The sequence below is a fragment of the Phocoena sinus genome, chromosome 9 (assembly GCF_008692025.1).
Source record: "Phocoena sinus isolate mPhoSin1 chromosome 9, mPhoSin1.pri, whole genome shotgun sequence".
NCBI classification, from domain to species: Eukaryota; Metazoa; Chordata; class Mammalia; order Artiodactyla; family Phocoenidae; genus Phocoena; species Phocoena sinus.
The window spans coordinates 32981822-33005082 of NC_045771.1; the positions used below are offsets into that span (position 1 = coordinate 32981822).

Consider the following 23261-nt stretch of genomic DNA (forward strand, 5'->3'; position numbering starts at 1 on the left):
TACAGGTGAACTCATAATCCATTAAGTATATTCATCCCCATAGTTTTCAAAAGACTATGTTAGTTAACTGGGGGTTATTACAGGACTGCTGTTTTATAAGCTTCTTAAAACAAGGGTGGGGGGACTTGATGTTAGTTGCTTTAGGCATTAGATAAATGTTTACTGATTCATATTTATAATGCATATACATAACATGCTATGTCAGGTCAATTCAATCTCTATCAAATCTGGCTTCATGAAGTTTGAAAACTTTGGAAATTATCACAACTAGTGTCAAATAATTAGAAAACATTCTTAAAAAAATAAAGTCAATTCAAATTCAATTTAACTTTTAAAGGTGACAAATGCCATCCTGAATGTATTTTTAGAGAGAGGTTGTCTTAAAATCTCTTGAAATCATAAGGATCAATAGATTTAATAGACTCTTAAAAAGGCTGGTAACCCAGTAGGACTATAGGACCAGTTTCATAAGAAGAGGGATCCTGTTTCTAAATATAAAAATTTGTAAGTTCAGATCCTTCTAATTAAAGAAATGTGAATATTTAGGTAAAAACTGTAGTAAATTTACTTCTAAAATATAAGAAAGTGATTTCCTAAGATAACAAACAAGAGGAAGAAAGAAGTAGTTTATCATGTTGAGAGAGCAAATGTTTTAAGTGCTGTAAAAACAGCATTTTACATAAATATACAAACTCTGCTTATCTATTTGTTAAAATATATCTCCCCAAAGACTTCTACATGACAACATTTGTTTAGTAAAGTCTCATTTTTCAGGCTATTTAAGGTTTTTCACAAGTTCAAGAGAGTCTTCCAAATTTGAATTAATGAGATTTTACTAATACCACCAACTTTTACATTTTACTATACCTTCCCTAGAAACAAATATTCAGTGGGTGAGGTAGTTACTCTACTCCAGATAAGTATTCTTTTATCAGTGAAAAAAAGAAACCCCAACTATTCTTTTAATTTCATAACTCATTTTACCATTGCTGAGAGAAACTAAAGAAGACTTAAATGAAAGGATGGATATACCATGTTCATGAATTGGAAGACTCAAAATTGTTAAACCATCAACTCCCGCCAAACTGCTTTATAGATTAAACACTCTCAATCAAAATACCAGTAGGACTTTTTGTAGAAATTGACAAGCAAATTTTAAAATTTCTATGGGTATGAAAGAATCAAGTATAGCCAAAACAATTTTGAAAAAGAACAGAACTGAAGTGCTTACACTACTTGATTTCAAAAGGAATCATAAATCTGTAGCAATCAAGACTCTAATACCATGGCCTAAGGATAAACATAGAGATCTCTGGAATAAAATAGAGAGACAACTGATTTTTGATAAAGTTGCCAATTCAATGGGGAAAGGATTGTCTTTTCAAGAAATGGTGCTGGAACAACTGAATTTTGGCGGAAAAAAAATAAATGTCCATCATTACCCCACACTATACACAAAAATTTACTGAAAATGGATCATAGTACACATAGAAGCAAAACATATAAAACGTTTGGGAGCTAAACCTTTACGACCTTAGGTTAGGAAAAAAATTTATATAGGACACAAGACACTGAAAAACTGTATTTTATGAAAATTAAAAATGTAACATCATTAAGAAAACAAAAAGCTACAGACTATAAGAAAATATTATCAAGACATATGCCTTTAAAAAGATCGTATCAAAATATATGAAGAACTCTTAAAATTCAATTATAAGTCAAAGTATTTGAACAGACACTTCATCAGTGAAGATATACCAATGGTCAATAAGCACGTGAAAAGATGTTCAACATCTTTGCTGATGAGGGAAGTGTAAGTTAAAATCACAATATACCACTACACACTCATTAGATTAGCTAAAATTAAAGAGACTGACAACATCAAGTGCTGACAAGATATAAAGCAACTGAACTCCCATACATTGCTGATGGGAATGCAAAAAAATATAACCATTTCGGAAAACAGCTTGGCAATTTCTCAACAACTGAGGTCCTTACCCAAGAAAAATGAAAACATATGTCCACACAGAGAATTAAACATGAGTAATTACATCAGCTTTGTTCATAAGAACCAAAAACAGGAAACAACTCAGTATCAACAGGCAAATGGCTGAGCCAACTATGTATTTTTTCTACTACTCAGTAATAAAAAGAAATGAACTACGACTAGCCACAACAACATGACTGAAAACATTATGCTGAATGAAACAAGTATACATTGTATGATCCCATTTATATGAAATTCTAGAAACATGGAGATTCACTGCAAACTGGCACAAGGTAATTTTGTGGGGTGACAGATATGTTCTACATCTTGATTGTGCAGATAATGATGGTTACACATAGGTACACATTTGCCAAAATTCATCAAACTGTACATTTAAATGGATATACTTTTAAAAATGGATAATTTTATCATATGTATATTGCTCTCCAATAAAATTATTTAAAGAAAAAGTTGGCTTCCCTTGTCATATTCTGCCTATTATATAATGCCAATTCCAATGACATCCAATTTTTTCTTTGATTCATGGGTACCTGTGTCAAAAATAATCTCATTTACACTGCTTTAACTGAAAGAGAAACATATCGTTTTAATATCATAACCCTTTCTGTTCTCCTCTCACTGCCTCACCCCCCCATATCCAGTTGAACTTTAAACTTTTTGAAAGCTTTTTGCCCTCTTATCTCTTATCACATGCTATTCCTCTGCATTCCATAAATATTTGTGAAACTGAATCAAACAGAAGTTCTCCATAGTCTGTCTTACCTAGTGTTATTGTGAGAACAGACTAGAAATTAAGCCTTCAAATGTCCTGTGATTTTGTTTCTTTGTTCTATTTTTTTCAGTCATTTTTAACACAACCTTTTTTCAAACAGAATATTATGCCAGAGCCCAATATGTAAAACTGACCTACATTTATAAGTTCAAATTTATAATATTTAATAATAAAGTCAACCAATGAGAACCTAAGTTCATCTATCAGTAGTTCCCCACATATCAAAATTAGTTATTTTTAATATATGAATGTATCTGTTGTTCTTTTAGGTTTTTTAGCAATTAAAAATGAAATTCAAATCAAATATTAAGAGCAGGGGTCAGCAAACTAAGGCGCATGGGCTAAAGCCTGCCTACCACCTGGTTTTGTATGGCCCTTGATCTAAGAATTATTTTACATTTTAAAAGAGTTGAAAAAAAAAACACAACAAAAGAAGAAGAATATTTTTGACATGTGAAAATTATATAAAATTCTAATTTCCATATCCATAAATAAAGGTTTCTTGGAACACAGCCACACTCATTTGTCTATGGCTGCTTTTGTGCTACAATGGCAGAGTTGAGTAGCTACAAAAGAGACTGAATGGGCCACAAGTTTAAAATATTCACTATCTGGCTCTTTACAGGAAAAGTTTGCAGACCTCTGACTTACAAAACCCTGAAGCACCAACTTCATGGAGTAGAGTTTGGAAACAACTTGTGACAAAGTGTATTTTCCAAAGATGACCACTAAGATATTTTCCATTCTACTTGCTCTTCTACAATGCACTCTTGCCACTGCCTCACCAAGAGGAATCCAATTCCCTGCCCTTTGAATCTAGGCTCATCTTAGTGACTTGCTTGGCCAATATAATATGGTGGAAGTGACTTCTAAGACTTCCAAGACCAGGTCATAAGAAACCTTGCAGCTTCCTCCTAGGTCTCTTGGATGCTCTGGCACAGGATGCTTCCTTTGAGAACCTAGCACCATGATGTGAGAAGCTTGAACCTCATAGAGAAAACAAGAATAGGCATTCCTGCCTACAACCTCAGCTGAGCCTCAAGTCAACAGCCAGCCTCAACTGATATCCATGTGGGAGAGCTATCCTGGCCTTCCAGCTCAGATGAGCCTTTAGATGACTGCAGCCCAGGAGATAGCTGACTGCAACCACATTAGAGACTCTACATAAGAACCACCAGTGGCTCCAGTCAATCAGTCAATCTGCAGAACTGTGAAATATAATAATAAATGCTTATTTTAAGTTACTATATTTTGGGGTAGTTTGTTATATAGCAATAGACAACTGAAACACCATTATACTAAAACAAATCTAGGAAAGTTTCAGGTAAGAAATTCCAGACTTGAGTCAAGCCCATGCGTGGACTATCACCAGGCCAAACCCTACCAAAGCCTCCCGCTAAGCCTAGGTGTTCTAGAAGTAGCCGTGGATAAAGGAAGTAGTAAACAATACTCGAATGGAGTCACTGCAGTTTCCTAATCTGTATGCATCCCAAGCAGACTCACTGTTCCCCAAAGCATGCCAATAAGCCTGAGTGTTAGTCTGAAATTCTCACAAAGAAATGGAGCATAATTTTTCTCATTCTTAAAATTACATCAGGATGGGCAAAGAAACAATTCTCAGTTTTCATGCTGTAAATGAACTGATGATTACAATTCCTCGTTATTTTTATTTAAATATCTTAAAAAAGGGCTTCCCTGGTGGCGCAGTGGTTGAGAGTCCGCCTGCCGATGCAGGGGACACGGGTTCGTGCCCCGGTCCGGGAAGATCCCACATGCCGCGGAGTGACTGGGCCCATGAGCCATGGCCGCTGAGCCTGCGCGTCTGGAGCCTGTTCTCCGCAACGGGAGAGGCCACAACTGCGAGAGGCCCAAGTACCGCAAAAAAAAAAAAAGTAAATATCTTAAAAAAATGATAAGTGGACTTAGATGAGATGTAGTCAAGTTAACAGTACATAGCAAAGTATCGGTAAATGGCAGTGTACCTCTAACAAATTTGGGCTTAATAATAAAAGTCCATATTGTCACCTACTCTTGCCTGAAGGGTGACAGGTAAGAGTTGTCCACTGACATATTTCTGATATGTGCCAGTTATGTGTGATAAACTCCTTAGCCTGGAAAATTTAATTAAACTGAGTATCAATCCCCTATAAAGCCCACACATCATTCAATATTACATTAAGCCACAGCAGACTCAAATTTCAAAGAATGAGTGCTTAGTGTATATGTTAGGTATGCTGCTACACTCTGGGGATATGTCTTCAATTGGTGTAAATTTCATTCAAAAGAGAGTAGCGGGGACTTCCCTGGTGGTCCAGTGGTAAAGAATCCATCTTTCAATGCAGGGGACGCCGGTTCGATCCCTGGTCGGGGAACTAAGATCCCACATGCCATGGGGCAACTAAGCCCGCGTGACACAACTAGAGAGAGAAAGCCCGCACGCCACAACTAGAGAGAGAAGCCCGAGCACCACAACTAGAGAGAAGCCTGCACGATGCAACAAAAGATCCCACATGCCACAACTAAGACCCGACGTGGCCAAAAAAATAAAGAAAAAAAATTGAAAAAAAAAAAAACGAGAGAAGCAGCTCTGAATTATTTTGATATTACTGAGAATCACAATGTAACACAGAATGGTATGTTTATTTTATATAAAAAGGGATATTACTGGAACACTTAAGATTCCTAATTTTTTCTCAATTCAATAATTGTTTTCAAGTTTATTTAAATATTTATTCATGTGACTATTGTTCACACTAATGTGGAAAACACTTGCACAGATAAGTGTTTTAAGAGGAAAACATTTCAACCCTTTATGACTTAAGGCAATTCTACAAAAGTGCTGTGACCAGTTAGTGATGTCTGCCACAGGGATGACCAGCAGTGAGAAATATGCTGGGCATTTGCCAACCCTGACCTATTTCATCAGTTTCATGCAGTCTCCTCCCTTCAGATCTCCTACGGGGTCCCTTCAGAGATCCCCGTGATGGAACTTCCACCCAGTCTTAGGAAGTGAGATTTCCCTTTCTTCAGCCAGTCTTTCCCACTGCCAGAGTCTAATCTCCACAGTGACCCTTGATAAGCCTTACCCTGATGCAGATGTCCTGGCCCAAAAAGGCAGATTCCCCTAACATCAAGAGGTCATTGGATAAGCCACATTTTGGGCCCCAAGAGCTTAGATGGTAGACGGCCAAACCCTGGCAGAATGTGGTAAAGCCGTTATTTGCATCCAGGCAATCAAGCACCAGAGTCTCTGCACTTAGTCACTGTATCTGGCACGTGGTTGCTGCCATTTCTACAACATGTATTAAACTATATCTTGGTCCCTTCAGTGCACAATTATCTGAATCCATTATTAATAAAAGCAAAATCTATAGAGAAAATATTACAATTTACTACTCCAGCACAGCAAATGTGACTACATTACAGGACTTTTTAAATAATTCAAAACTGGCATTTTCTAATTAAAGACACACTATAAGCGTGTTAATGAATGTTTTACACTTATTAGGAAAAAAATGGTGGGATATAAATACGCTTTGTAAAACAATTTTAAAATGACCATACAATTCATATTCTTGTGTTCCATATGGTTTTGTATTGAAAATTTAACAGTATTTGAACATAATTTAATGTGATAACTACTATTAATGTTCAAAATACACATTATCAGTGACTTTTGCAACTCAGAATCCATAACAATTCTATTCACATCCTGTGTAACTCCATGGGGATTCTATAAGAAAGTTTCCATATATGGTAATTTTTCCCCATAGACTCCCCACGGTTTATACAGGATATAAATCTGGTCCATGGTGACAATGAAAACAACAGATCACTGAAAACTCATGTGTAATTTCTGCTGAACAAACCAAACTAACAATTAGGGAAACTAATACTCAAGTGAAAATAAATAATCTGAGAATTTTAAAATAACCACTGGGTATTTTTATTCCATTTCTGTACTAGTAGAATTAGTATATAAATACCCAGAAGTAAAAAAAATCCTATCTTTATTTAGTTTAAAATATTCCCTTGATACTAAAAATTATGGTGTCAACTGTTAACAGGCAAGAAACCCAAGAGGAAATTTCACATCAGAACTCACATTGTCAGAAGGAAAGAAAAGACAGTAATATAGTAAGATAAGTCAAAAGTGTTATATGAAAAAAAAAAAAAAGTGTTATATGAGCTTTAACTTCCCAGCCTCCTGTATGACCGTGTCCCAGGGTAAATCCCAGTGATCTATAATTATTTTTCCTTATTTGTGACTTTAGCAGTCTGTGGTTTCTTTTATCTAAAGTCATGTAATAATATTTTTTCTTTTATTCAATGTTCTGAGTACAGAATTAGAGGTAAGTTTTTGGGTGTATATTTAAGTATTTGTATTTTAAGTAAGATGAAAGCATCTAAAATTCAATACAGCTAAATACTAACAGCCAGATTAAAAACGTAGGAAAGGAAAATGGCTGTTTCTAAATTACCTAGTTTCATATGACAAAACTAATAAAGCGGGGGAGATATAGTACTAAAATGTCAAACGTACATATGACAGCAAAAACAGCAGTCTCATACAATTATTTAACAAGAACTAGGGCTTATATTGTAAAATAGTCCAATTGTGAATAGCCATTTTTTGAATGACCACAGTTGCTGTTAACATCTCAACCAACTCACAAAAATTACACCAAAACAATAGACCTAAGTTTAATCTCACATATGATTGGTTGTCAAGAATGGCCCTGAAATGCACATAAAAAGGGAGTGGGACTCATTTATTTCTCTATCAAAGAGATGCCCATTTAATTATACAGTTTCTTGGTGACCTAATATTGCTAGGGTATATTCATTTTACTATCTCCCACATAATGGCTCAAAATTTGAAATAATTACAGTGTTCTTAGAAACATGGTACCATACTCACTATTAAAACTGAGAAGCTGTCAGTTCCAAAATTAATTGCATTCATCAGTAATGAAAATAAAAAGCAACAGCTGTTGGGACGTCCCTGGTGGCACAGTGGTTAAGAATCTGCCTGCCAGAGCTTCCCTGGTGGCGCAGTAAAAATCCGCCTGCCAACGCAGAGGACAAGGGTTCGAGCCCTGGTCTAGGAAGATCCCCACATGCCGCGGAGCAACTAAGGCCCGTGAGCCCCAACTACTGACCCTGTGCTCTAGAGCCTGTGAGCCACAACTACTGAGCCCACGTGCCACAACTAATGAAGCCCATGCACCTAGAGCCCATGCTCTGCAACAAAAGAAGCCACTGCAATGAGAAGCCCGCGCACCGCAACGAAGAGTAGCCCCCGCGTGCCCTCAGGTAGAGAAAGCCCGCACACAGCAACGAAAACCCAACGCAGCAAACAAAAAAAAGCACAGACTCTTTAAAATAAAAAAAAAGAATCTGCCTGCCAAAGCAGGGAACACAGGTTCCAGCCCTAGTCTGGGAAGATCCCACATACCGCAGAGCAACTAAGCCCGTGCACCACAACTACTGAGCCTGTGCTCTAGAGCCCATGAGCCACAACTACTGATCCTGAGCCCACGTGCCACAACTGCGAAGCCCACGTGCCTAGAGCCCGTGCTCCGCAACAAGAGGAGCCACTTCAGGAAGAAGTCCGCGCACCACAACGAAGAGTAGCCCCTGCTCACTGCAACTAGAGAAAGTTTGCGTGCAGCAACGAAGACCCAACACAGACAAATAAATAAATTTATTAAAAAAAAAAAAAAAGCTGCACTTTTGGTGCCCATCAAAGAAAACTGCATGGGGCATCACCCATACCCCAAATGCTTTCCAGCATCTAGCTGCCTACTGAAGGTGATGTGGGCATGCAGAGAATGGCAGGGAAGACTTGTAGGCCAGCCACACCAGAGCTAAAGAGAACTGACACTCTGACACACAGGTCCACCATTTCCCCATCACCACTAAGCTCACAAAATACTACTGCTCTGTTCGGACTTTGGTGATTTCTTTCTCCCTTTCGAGATAACACTAGATGTTCTTTCTAATATATCACGACTATAACAAAATGTTGAGAGGAGGGATTAAATGACACTATTTGCCCCAAGGGCACACTTTCTGAAAAGGTAAGATGTTGCTCTCTTCACTGGACTAATAAGGTAGGTGCTTTGGAAGACACATTAATTTGTTAGACCAGGGCACAATTCCCACCACAGCACATGTTAAATGGTACCCTTGAGGCCTGAAAAAGTTAAACACAGGAGGGGAAACAGGAGGAGGACCAAGCTAGATAAACGTTAATTGAATAAATGCCCATGTACTTTAAGTATTTACTCTTTGGAGAATAACTGGCTTTATGAGGAAGGATGCAGTACAAAACCAGTGTTCCTTACTCCACAAAAAGAAAAGATGAACTTTTTCTCCATTTATAAAATTTAAAGAGGAAATGAAAAATTTTTAAGTTTTATAGAATTCAATTTATCAATTTTAAAATATGAACTATCATTAAGTCAAGTACCTAAAATATGCATTTTAAGGACCACTCCCCTCCCAAAACTTAATTTTAGTACTTTCTTCTTAAACCTAAATTATTTTGATCACAGACTAAAATTGCATTTCCTCAAAGTAGATTAACAGCAGACTTACTACTCCCATTTTTAGACATGGGAAATTTCAGTAAAGGAAAAGCTCGGTGAAATATATCAAGATGGTAACAGAGTTACAGAAGCTATACTTCCTGCTTTGTACTAATGATTAATCTACACATAACACAAAACACTTCCATTTAAAAGTGGGCTGAAAACAGATTGTGCCCAATTTACACAACTATGGGAGATTCAGATACACTAAGTGAGAAAAAATGTGACTGGCACTGTTGGAGTTATTCACTAAAGTGAATTAAGCAGATATTCACTGGGCCTTCCCTGGTGGCACAGTGGTTAAGAATCTGCCTGCCAGTGTAGGGGACATGGGTTCAAGCCCTGGTCCAGGAAGATCCCACATGCTGTGGAGCAACTAAGCCCATGTGCCACAACCACTGAGCCTGCACTGTAGAGCCCACGAGCCACAACTACTGAGCCCAAGTGCCACAACTACTGCAGCCCGCACACCTAGAGCCCATGCTCTGCAACAAGAGAAGCCACCACAGTGAGAAACCCACGCACTGCAATGAAGAGTAGCCCCCGCTCGCCGCAACTAAAGAAAGCCCGCATGCAGCAACAAATACCCAACACAGCCTAAATAAATAAATAAAATTTTTAAGAAAAGAAGGTATTCACTGAAATGAGGTCAGAAAAAGCATTTACTAATCTTGTTGCCATAACTATGTAAGTTTTAACTTTGTTAAACAAGGGTCTACTCTTCCAGGTAAATTTTTTGTCATTTTTAAGGCTCTTTTGTGTATGTAAGTGTGTGTGTATGTGTGTGTGTATGGAAGAGGCGGGTGCTTTTTTGGCATTTAAATTAAGCAATACTATTTTCAGTGAGACAAAACATGTTATAATGTGATACCCAGGTTACCTCAAATTCCTGACTTCAAAGGTCTGAAACAAAAAGTCAACTTAATCAATCCAGCACTTGAAAGGGAAGACATGGACATTTCTATTGACATTTCCTTCTCTTTTTTTATTTTTTATTTTTTTTGCGGTACGCAGGCCTCTCACTGTTGTAGCCTCTCCCGTTGCGGAGCACAGGCTCTGGACGCGCAGGCTCAGCGGCCATGGCTCACGGGCCCAGCCGCTCCGCGGCATGCAGGATCTTCCCGGACCAGGGCACGAACCCGTGTCCCCTGCATCGGCAGGCGGACTCTCAACCACTGTGCCACCAAGGAAGCCCGACATTTCCTTCTCTTATAAGCAAAGAGCAAGGAGGAGAGAAAGAAAATTTTAAAGAGCCATGTACAAGTGACTATGTCAAAAGAATTCAGAATAGTGATTACCTTTTGGTGAGGAGGAGAAGTAAAATTGACTGGGAAGGGTCATCACAAGGAAACTTTCTGGAGTAACAGAAATGTTCTGTATCTCAAACTGGGTAGTGGTTCCATAAGTGTAAACATAGGCAAAAATTCAATGAGCTACACACCTTGACTTACACATTTTATCGTACGTAAACCATACCTCAATTTAAAAAGTAAAAGCATCCAATACAAGTAAGGTACTGTAACGAGAAATCAAGGATAAGAATCATGAAATCAGAATATGTTAGAAAAAAAAAACAGACCTTTCCAGGATCTAGCACAGCACTGTACATCGAGTAGATGGCTAAACAAGTATTTATTGTAAAAGTTTAGTAAGAATATCCTAGGTGGTTTGGAAGATCCCTTCTGAACTAATTAGAACTTTTAATGTGACTATTTTTCAGAATATTCCAAATATAGATAGGCTCAGCCTATAAAATAGCCTCCAAAAGATGGACATTATAGGTCTAGAAAAGCTATGCCTCAAAACACAAAGAAAATACAATTGTCTTAACTCTGAGTACAGATTTAAGGAATCTCCTTATCTAAAGAAAGCAGTCCATTCTCAACACTTTACAACCACTGACAGTACAAATCTATCTGTGGTCTTCTAGGGACAAGCAGGAAACAAAATTTAATACTCAGTAAAGTCAAAAACTGCCCTAAACCTACATGATGATGTTCTGTCTTCTGAATGGTATTCTACCTGTGCAGTAATTTGGCAGCTATGGAGACCAAAAGCAACCAGCAGTTTTCAAACATAGCACATAGCACACGTGTGATATTATCAAAAGATCAGGTTTAATGATCAAGAAAGTCAACATGTCTGCTTGGTAAACCTGGCCACACAATGTTAGAGTCCCTATGCCAAGAACCCAAAGAGTCCCACACTGAGTTTCAACTTGCATTTTCAGCTAAACAAAGTAATTAGACTAATTTTCCTTTAGTAGATAAATATTTCTATCTATACCTAGGTTCCTACATAAACAAAATTCCATGACTGAAATGAAACTGGAAGGTCTTTGCCACTAAATAATCTGTTTCTATTTCTTGGGTGACAGTAATTCCAAATGTATCATTAAGTGAATTCAAAAAACATTTTTAAATTATTGGAAAATAAAATTGTCACATGCTGAATGGGACATTACATCTCATTGTTATTCTATCTTGACGTTGATAATGCAGTGTGGTAATTTCAGAAATGGAAAGCCTCTAGGTAAACCAACAAAAATAATCCACCCTTTAAAAAAGCCAACCAAGAACAAAGGAACGGAAGATTATTAGCTCTCTTGAAATACTACTATTCTGGAATAGTCATCAGCTATGCACAAATAGTCACACTGATCACCTGAGATCAGAAAGAAAAGGTTGGATTACATATTCATAAGAAATGTGTTTCCTAAATTCCTACCCTAACCCCCTCTCCCCACAAAGACAGTGTCTTGCCAATGTTTAATGTTCTAGGTCAGCAGGTTGAGTCTCTTTAGAAATTCTTAACTGTCACCTTTGCTTATGGATAATGACAAAATAGTCTGCAGAGCCTGTATAACTGCATCAACAAGTTATACTATTCTACATCCAGCATTAAATAATCCTCATTACTTAGGCTGGTCATCATTTTTCAAATACCCATTTTAGCTGTCTACAAGTGCCATCCAGCCCAGCCCCTTGTGCAGGGCCTGCTCTGCACCAAGGCAATTTCATTGTATAAGTTTTAAGACAGATACAATGCTGCTGGACTGTGGCACTAGCCAGCATATCAAAATTGAAGCCATTGTGTATTAAAAAAAAAATCCGTCTTTCAAAATAAAGCTTATTTCTTATTCTTTAAATCTACATATAATATCTACTCCTATGTTTCTGTAAAAATATGGAAGAAGAGGATATAATGATACCCCCATTCTCCTTTTAGATAAAAAATGTAAGCCCTTTTTTCCTTTTTAATAAACACTATCATCTCAGATCCTCCAGTATCTATTTTAGGGTTTAAGGACCATTATAGAACCCACAACAATAGATCAGTGACAGACTTGATCCCATCAATTAACACGTTCTGGGGAGGCTGCCCGGATTCCTGTCTTCCTCCCCTCCCTCTTGGAGGCCTGGTTTTGACCACACTGACATCCCTGGCCTTAAGGATGAATAACCCAGATAAGGGGCAGTCCCTTCCCAGAGACCAATTTCTTTGTGATTAGAGCCAAAATACAAAAGCTGTTAATGACCTAAGGCAAAGTGATATGAACTCCAAGCCAATGAAACCATGACAGCAAACAGATTTCTAAACAGCAAAGTGAGATCCATTTACTTACATGAAGATTCAGTGCCAAACATGGCTGGCTCCAGAGGCTGCTTTTAAAGATTAGAAGAAAGGAAAAAAAGGAAGGAAGAAAAATCGAGGAGAGTGTACGTGTGAGAGTGGAGAGATGAGCTGCTACACAGCAGAGGTCATGAAGACAGACAATGCAGTCCAAGCTGTGTCCAGCTGCCAGATTCTCCTCTTACAAGCTTCAGTGTTCTCCCGTGTGATTGAAAAGCAAGGTCTCCTACAGCACCAAAAACCGAAGAGCTGTTTTGGAAAATCCAACACGGAAAGGCAGGCCGACGTGGCTCTTCTGGGATGCAGGGAGGCAGGACTAGGTAGCAGCAGGGGCAAGACTGGGATCAGCAGCAACAGCGGATACTGCAATCCCCAGCCCTGTTATAGCAGTAAGACAATAGCAGGGCTTATGCATACACTGGTGACGTCAGAGACACTGCACAGACCGACTGCGCTGCTTGAGCCAGAGGCTCCAGGGGCTTCAGGGGAGCAGGCAATTCAAAGGGGAATTCCTTCGTCCCAAAATGCACAAGACCAAGAGCCACATATATATTCACCCTCCTGACAAGATCTTCATCCTGTGATACCAGGCACTAAAAGAGACCTCAAAGAAATTTAAATATTGGCTTTATAGCAACCAACCACAAAGATATGCAAATCAGCGTTCTTGGTTTTAGGCAGCAAGCAGAACTTTTCAAGGGAATTAAGAATATCAGAAATGAGAAAAATAACCTACCTTTTAAAATAACTTCAGAGCTCACTGTTTTTTCAGTAGGCTTGTGGTAGACTAACAGATCAGGGGTTGTACACTCAACCACAAATATGTGAAAATATGTAAACTATGCCACACACTTTCTGGGCATATAAATTCACAAGCAAATGTAACAGTAAAATAATACTATAAGCACTTAGAACACTGCTTAACACCCAGTGGGCACTCAAATGTTAGTGAATACATTATTATTTATTTTGCAACTATTATTCAAATGTGAAAACTACCATTCTATACTCTAGGAATTTATGTATGTACACATATTTCTCCTATCCCGTCTCTTTTGCCTTATTTTTCTTCATTTTACCTTGTGAGAATTCCTGTCATTTCTCCCAAGTAACGCAGTCATGTTAATGCTGTGTGCACACACCAGTGTACACCTGTGTGCAAGTGGGCATAATTCTCCTTCATCCATCAACACAAAGAAGATATTATTATTTTGTCTCTTGACTCATTACCTGCATTACCTTTACTCTTAGAAATTTTTTTCTAAAAGCTATAAGTGAATAGACTTTAACTAGAATGTCTATCCAACACAAGCAAAGAAAGCTTTGTTCTAATATTTTTAAAATATTGAAATGCATAAAAAGTATATTTTTTCAATAATCCCACTTTTAAAATCATATAAAATAGGAAGTTCAAAAGCTCAAGTTTCTTCTCCATCCATTCATCTAAGGTATATACTTTTTCCAATATTTTCTAAAGTTTACAAAGACATGTCTTTATATGACACAGTTTTTAAACATTAACTTCTTATATGATTGTGGAACTGCAAATTACCATCTAAAAAATATCATTAATAACTCTCTGGTCAGTATATGTAGATCCATCTCATCTTTAAATGGTTACACAATATTCCATTGTATGGATGTGCATAATTTATTCAAGGTAATTTGACCTTTATCTTACTGAAAATGCTGAACCATAATGAAGAAATTGCAAAGATTATACATAAATACTTTGTTGTAGCTAAGATAATAATAACTAATATTTACTAAATGTTTACTATGTGCCAGGTGTTATTTTGGGAACTTCACATGTATCAGCTTATGTAATCTTCATAAAAACCCTACAAGGTAGGGTTATCCACATTTGATAGACAGTGGTCACACTGCTTACTAAGTGATAAGCTGGGATTCAAGCCCAGGCAGTCTGATTCCAACACATAGACTCTTAACTACTCTTCTATAATGCCTCTTGAAAAATAAAAAAATAATTACCAAAATTATATTTTAAGAATTCAACTAAAATGAAAGGAAAATAGAAATCAACTGAAAATATGGAGAAGAAAATTCTTAAAAGAGAAGGGTCACCAAAAAAACTAAAAATGACAGAGAGGACTACACTGAAAATTACAAAACTTAAGAAAAATGCATCCCTCCCAAAAATAAGTGGCCCAGGTCAACAACCAGTGGAGAACACAGGCATACCTCAGAGATACTGTGGGTTCGGATCCACACCATCACAATAAAGCAAGTCACACAACTTTTTTGGTTTCCCAGTGCATACACAAGTTATGTTTACACTGTACCGTAGTCTATTAAGTGCCACAGCACTATGCCTAAAAAAAAAAAAATGTTAATTTTAAAATACTTTATTGCTAAAAAATGCTAACCATCATCTGAGCCTTCAGCGAGTTGTAGTAGTAACACCAAAGATCACTGATCGCAGGTCACCATCAAAACAAACGTAACAATAATGAAAAAGTTTGAAACATGTTGAGAATTACCAAAATGTGAGACAGAGACACAGAGTGAGCAAATCTGTTGGAAAAATGGTGCTGATAGACTTGCTTGAAGCAGGGTTGCCACAAACTTTCAATTTGTAAAAAGATGCAATTTCTGCAGAGAGCAATTAAAGAAAGCTCAATAAAATGAGGTATGCCTGTATCAATAATAGTGTTGAGACACAACTGCAGGAAGTGGGAAAGGGCAATACACTTCAAAAGGGTTGAAACCAGAATAGTATCTTAACATAAGATCTATTTCAAATTGCATCCCAGATGTTGCACATGAATAGTCACATACATGGGGGTGGATGTGGCCATCAGAAAGGCAAAAGGAAAAGTAGGGTGAGAAAATGATCCCTGGGTAGAGATACAGTTAGTCCTCCATATCCACTGGTTCCACATCCATGGATTCAACCAACTGCGGATCAAAATATTTGGTAAAAAAAAAATTCCAGAAAGTTCCAGAGCAAAACTTGAATTTGATGCCCACTATTGACATAGCATTTACACTGTATTTACAACAACTTACATAGCATTTATATCATATTAGGTATTATAAGTAAACTCGAGATGATTTAAAATATGCATGTAGGTTATATGTAAATACTACACGATTTTATATAAGGGATTTGAGCATCCGTGGATTTGGGGGTGAGGGCAGTCCTGAAACCAATCCGCCACAGATACCGAGTGACAACTGGTACTTCCCACCAGAGGCCATAGTCTATATGCGACAACTTCTTGCTGACTCACTGATGTAGCTCTTTCTTCAGCTTATATGTGAGGGTGTATATATGCATATATAAATACATTTTTCTGAGTGCCTATACTTATTTCTTGGCACAGATTTCTAAGAGTAAGTTAAAGGCTGCAATATTTTTCAAGACGTCTACTTTTTAGATAACTATAGCAGGATCAGTATGTTAAAAACGTTAGGTCTCTGGGCTTCCCCGGTAGCGCAGTGGTTAAGAATCCCCCTGCCAATGCAGGGGACATGGGTTCGAGCCCTGGTCCGGGGCTCACATGCCACGGAGCAACTAGGCCCGTGCGCCACAACTACTGAGCCTACATGCCACAACTACTGAAGCCTGCATGCCTAGAGCCCATGCTCCGCAACAAGAGAAGCCACCACAATGAGAGGCCCACGCACCACAACGAAGAGCAGCTGCTGCTCGCCGCACTAGAGAAAGCCCATGCCCAGCAACGAAGACCCGATGCAGCCAAAAATTAAATTAATTAAATAAATAAATTTATATATATATTTAAAAAAACACATTAGGTCTCACTTGCCAGCAATCTGGACACATATGACAACCTCTGACTCCTATTAAGGTTTCTATAACCTCTGGATGCCTGAGGTATTTCTAAACACTTCAGAAGGTTGGGATCCATATGGCTAAAGACCCATCTTTGACAAAACAGATGCCAAAATTTTAGTTTTCTCCCGTTCTTTCCTCTGGGCAGCTGGCATGAGCTGAGAAAATGAAGACAAATATTAACGGCCTGCCTAAGGAAAACATAATGAAAGAAAATGAGGGAAGAATAAAACTGACTGATGTCCTCCACACCCCTTCAAAAAAAATCACATAATACATTCCAAAACCAAAGTGATCGTTGGGTTATCAATTATGTCTAATTATGCATGCCTGCAACCCTGCCTGCCTGTGACCCTGCCCCTCCATTAGTGAAGTGAGTACTGTGAATTTCAGGATAAAATTAGCAATGAAAGAAGAGATCAAAATAATTTAGTGGTCAAAATAATTATTGTTAAATTAGAATGTTGCTGATAAAGAAAGATAATAGTGACAATCTTAAAGTAAGTCAATAGTAATTTTTAGAAGAAACCCCATTCATAAATTGACTCAACAACTATTTCCTGAAAGCCTACTGTTCTGCACTCTAGGGATACAGCCATGAACAAACTCTCTCCTCTTTGGAGCTTATGTTCTAGAGGGTGAGATGGACAAACAAATACGTAATATATCAAGTGGTGGTACGTGTTATAAAGAAAAATAAGAGGAATTAACGAGGAGTGATTGAATGGGAGGGTTATTTTAGGTAAAACTGTCAGATAATGTCACCCTAAAAGGATGACATTTCAACAAAGACCTGAAAAAACTGAGAGGAAACCACATGGGTAACATGGAAATCACATGGGGGAAAGCTTTCCAGAAAAACAAAATAAAATACATCTATTCTTGAATATTCAAGACTCAGTTTTCTACTGGAAGATATCCCCTTTAGTGCTATGATGCTGTCATTAGTACAAAAGTGGTTGTGCTGAACTGAAATAAATTCTCTTTTCTAATGCAAAAGAATTCATTCTTCCATGAACTGAAAACATGTGTGTTCTTTTCTTCAAAGTTTAATAGACTAAATATACCTATATTTGCAAATATGTAAATGTTTATAAAAATCACCACAGAAGACAATACTCAAAATAGCTTCCTACCACATCAGACAACTAGCTTAATAAATGTTATCTCTATTAGTTTGGTAAGAACTTAAACCACATATTCTCTTCAGAGTACATACAAGACCTAATTTTAAAAGTGTCATATCTGGAATTTCTCTGGAGCTGTATCCTTTGTTCACATTAAAGCTTTATTTTCTTACTATTCCTCTTGATGTGTATTTAGCATGTTGAAGTTGTGTGTATTTTAAAATACCACCTATGCATTTATAAAATATTACTTAAAAACAACAAAGAAGTGTTTTAATGGCAATACATAAACTATAGAAAAATGAAAAAAAAATCAATGATTCTGTTCTTTGGAAAAAAGGTACAAATATATAATTAAAAACAAACTCATAGTAAAGCTCCCTGGTAGGATTCTAGAAATTTGATTTCTTTGTATATGTCTATAAAATGTAGCCCTTTCTGCTTCAACATAGTATCACACATACAGTGAGCCTTCTAACAGGTAATTATATGCTATTTCAGAGCCCTGGAATGAAATTCTAGTACACTAATGTTATAAGGAAAAGAAATTCAAAATCCAGAGAGAGCGAGAGAGAAGGAGAGAAAGAGATACTACTATGCTATTTGATTTAAAGGAACTCTAAAATAGGAAATATGGATTTATAGAAAAAACATATTTGGGTATTTGGGATAATTAATTACTTTTAAATGTTTTAGCTTCAAAATACATTTACCACAGAAGTCCTTTACATAGCAAGTGCCTAAAAATGGCATTTTATTAACAACTTCACAAAAAAATTAATTTTCTCACCTAATTAGCTATCTTCCCAAAGATCCATCCATAGATCAAAAGGGATCATTTATAAAGAACATGTAAATAATGCTTAATTTAAAACACACACTGGGATTTTGTCATTTTCAGGGTATGGAAAGTAGGTCCCTGCCCTGGTGGAAAAATCTTCCAAAGTCTTAGTTGTTTAGTTTAAGATGAATCTGTCAGAAAACAGTGTCACTGTTACCCAAAAGTTCGAATTTATGGTAGTATAATTTTGAATTACCTGCACAAGTTTTGGGCAAAGATCCACGTCCATATCTCCTTACCACCACCTTACCTCCCAACCCCACCTTCACCCCATCCAATCTAAAGAAAGCCCCCACTTAATCATCAAGAAACACCGCCCCTTGTTAACTTCACCTTAACTTTATTCTTGTACCAACTTACCACTCAGTGAAACTAGAAACTGAGAACAAGGCTAAGCAGTTTAAAAAAGGAAGAGGTCGGTTACACTCAGAAAATTTAGGATAAAAACTGAAATTCTCCAATTCACTTCACTACGTCAACCGCATCTAAAAGGTCAGGCCACACACATGCACAAGAAAACCAACACAATGGCAAAAACGTTTTACAGTCTCTGTAGACTGTATATATATTTTATTCTCTCTGTGGCATAATCTGAACTCAGATATTTGTATTCTAAACATTCTGGCCCAGAGGGTAGAAATGTAGATTAAATATGGGTTGCAGTTTATTTTAAGTCTGTTTGAGTAGGACCCAAACTGAAATAGAAGAAACAACAAGGGTATGTCTGAGAAATTCCCTTAAGTACTTATCCTAAATTAATCACAATTTGTATACGACAAATTCATACATACTCAGGAATAAGTTCATGCATAATAATTTTTAAAATACATTATTTACAAACATAACCAATGTAATTTTTAAAATACTAATTCAAAATAGTATATTTTAAGTAATTCTACATGGCTGGAAAATATTTTAAATTTAATTTTACCTGTATAATCCATAATGAAGCAGCAGGCAGGGAACCGGGTATTTTCCAAAGTAAAACTCTATCAGACACAAAATGAAACAGCTCCCTGGACAGGCAAACCACTCTGGGGAAAGCCTCCTGCCATGTGACATTGAGCACACACACTTCTGCTTATCTCGATTCAAGCTGCAACGGTCATGGCTCTGCTCTCCTTTGCCTGTTCTTTTAAAGCCATCCTTAGAAAAGTCTTTCTTAGAAAAGAACTATTATTTCTTCCCATTTCATTCCTGTAGTATTAGTTTAAAACTAGGGAAAAAATAAATTCTCTTCTTTCTTTAAGTGAAAAGAACACAAGAGGGCTTCCCTGGTGGCGCAGTGGTTGAGAGTCCCCGGGTTCGTGCCCCGGTCCGGGAAGATCCCACATGCCACGGAGCGGCTGGGCCCATGAGCCATGGCTGCTGAGCCTGCGCGTCTGGAGCCGGGAGAGGCCACAACAGTGAGAGGCCCGCGTACCGCAAAAAAAAAAAAACACAAGATACCTATACTTCATCCTAGTACTCAGGGTTACAAACCTACATAACCTGAAATGAATCAGCATCCAAATTTTTAGGAAAAATATCGTCATTATGTTCATTCCTTTGATAGTATGCACATGTGATCAATTTGAAACATTTGATTTGTAAATAAACCTAATACAGGTGATGAAAGAACTATCCTTTAAAGCATATCTAAAACCTTTAACTCATTTGTCTGAGTCCTGAAACAGACATCAGATGGAAAGGACATATGGTCATTCCTGAGACAGACTGCATCTGATGTAATCTTTAATGTCACATTGTCACATGCATTGAGCCATCTTTTCCTTCATTGTCAATTGTTTTGATCTTGAGTGTGCCCTGGCTAAAGAAACCTTAAGAATGGTTACTTCATCTTGATACAACATTTCTTTAGACTTTGTCCAGAGACAAGATATAAATAAAATTTTAAATTTTTTATCAGCTTTCTTTTTTTTTCAGCAACCTGAACAGTTGGACAATTTCCAATTTAGAGACATATTAATGCTCCCTTAAACTGCAGCTACTTTGAGAAAGATAAGGTATTGGTGTTTTGAGTGGTTTTACTGGAGTAGCAGGATGTTTTGTTTTGCTTTTACTTTGCTACTTTCCTTTCCATTGAATACATTTCTCCATGAGATAATTACAAAGTTGACAATACTATACAATACGATTCTAATTTTCAATACAATATCAAAAGTATAAATAGTACAGAAATCTAAACATTCTGGGCTCAATATTATCTATAATTTTATGAAATAAATGAGAAAGTATCATTACATTCAGCCATCTAGTCAAGGCTTCATTACCATAAGCAGATCCCATTACACTGCCATTCTGCTAACAGTCAAAAGCTGTTAATTCCCATCAACCTCACCTGTCATTGTTGCTAAGCAGCCTTGTCTCACTTCTCGGGCTTTAATTCTCTTTGTCTCAATCTAGGGTACTGGCTGGGGAGCCTTCCATGAGCTATAAAAATTTGATATACTTTCTTCCTGGTAATTAAAATGTGCAAATGGTTAAAACATTAATGCCATGATTGTTTTAAAATGGTATGTTTAAAATGCCTAATAATAACAGTCTTAATTTCCACACAACTTAAATGTGTGTGGCAACACTGAGCCATCATCAGATGTCACATGAAATGACGTTTTAAGCCTTTCACAATTTAGTACTGTTAGCATGGATTTTTAAAGTTCTTTAATTATTTGAGCAGCATTATTGTAAGAGCAACTGTTTTGTTTTTATCTTTTATATTTTATTTATAACTCTTAAGTCACAGATATTTTAAGGAAATGCATTCTATTAACAAAATGAGAACATAATGAAAAATCCAAATTAGAAAGTAGAAGATAGATGGATAGATGGGTAGATAGCTATAAAACCTACAATACAGTTTAGTGATTTGCCACACCTCAGAAAGCCAGCAGAGTGGTTGAGAGCCAGGCCCTGTGTCAGACAGAGAAGGTTTAAGCCACAGCTTAGCCACTTCTTAGCTGGATGATCTTAAGCAAGTTTTTAAATCTCTCTTGACTTCAATTACCTCATAAGTTAAGTGACAAAGGGCCTAGATCAATGCCTGGGATGTGATAACAGCTAATATGTAAACAGCACTTAATGTGGACCAGGCACTGTTCTAACTCATATATTAATAACTTACTTAACCCTCACAACAACCCTGTGAGGTATTATCTTCATTTTATAAGTGAGGAAACTGAGGCATGGAGGGTATGTAACTTAACTGAGGTCACACACTATACATAACAGAGCCAGGTTTTAACCCAAGTAGTGTCGTTCAGAGTCCTTGTGCTTAACGACTACACACACTACCTCCATAGAGTAGGTGATCAATAAATGGAAGCAGAACAAGAAAAACTGTTTCCAAAAACTAGGTTCATTCTTTCCAATCCTGCAGTTTGCCAGATATTCTAATAAGCCATGTATTAATAAAAATTCAGAATTTATAAAAATTCTCTTTTTATAGTCCATCTTCAATTCCAACATGCAGAAAAATTAAACAGATAACCAGAATGAAAGGGATAAGGGGTACAGTCATTGTGATAGCTTAAAATGAGAGCTGCATTAGCCAGTTAGGCAGAAATAAGTACTCAAGTGCAGAAAGCTATAACCATAAAAGGACCTGTACTATGTACTACCTGCATACTCCTAGCAACCACTATGTCCCTCCCTCTCTACTTTTCAGTTTCCAAATGTCACAGTAGATACTACTTGTCTGGCCTCTAAAGAGTCTGAGCAGGTTCCTCTGACTGCAACTTCAAAGCTCACTCAGGAGGAGAGCACCTTCAACTAGACGCCCCTGCCTTCCTCCCCAGGAATCTTCTCTTGCCTCATCTCACCCCTGGCAAAGGAGACTCGCTAGTATGCCTAGACGCACTCCTCGGACACAGAAACAATCACATCACAGCACTCTCCAAAATGTACTTACAAGTCATGGGAGTCAGAGGTCCTTTGCAGGTCACCTGTTCCAGCCTACAGCTCAGGGACCACTGTCCTAAGTGTAACTTACTGACTCAGGAGCAACCCATGCTGCACCCCCAAACCGCATCCCAGATTCATGCTACAATTTACCCCTTCACAGTCCAAGCTGGAAGAAGCATAGTTATTGAATCAGCAGGCCTGGGGTCTAGCCTCTACACTGCCACTCATTACCTCTCTGGTCTGGGATAAGTCCTGGAATCCTCACAGGTGTCTATTCCCAATGGGCAAAATGAGGAGGTTGAACTGGATGACCTCTAAAATCCAGTTCAAATCCAATGATACAGGATTCTACTTTAAACCAATTACAGCTGGATGAGAAAACTCAAGTAACTCCCGCCAAGGAGCTCTTCCTCCTACTCCAGCCCACAGCATCCCCTCCTCCATGCTGACAGGGCTTTGGGAACAGCCCCACCTCAAGGGTGGGAAGCCAGGGAGCCAGCAGGTATTGTCCAAATCCAGTGCATTCACGCTGAATGGCTGACTCTTCCAACTGTTCAGGCACTG

The 23261-nt window shown here is 37.6% G+C and overlaps 1 protein-coding gene across 12 annotated transcripts in view; it reads right to left on the reverse strand.

Annotated features, from left to right (window-relative positions):
* The window catches only part of ST7 (suppression of tumorigenicity 7), a 261656-nt gene that overhangs the window by 196513 nt on the left and 41882 nt on the right, over positions 1-23261 (reverse strand). For 2 of the 12 annotated variants that reach the window (XM_032643442.1, XM_032643440.1), the window contains exon 1: positions 13002-13406. The exons of 9 other annotated variants lie outside the window; for them this stretch is intronic. In XM_032643442.1, the coding sequence (XP_032499333.1) occupies positions 13002-13023 (22 nt within the window). In that variant the 5' untranslated portion in view covers positions 13024-13406. Of the gene's footprint in view, positions 1-13001; positions 13407-23261 lie in introns of those variants that run through there. One more of the 12 variants, XM_032643439.1, reaches the window with a different exon arrangement.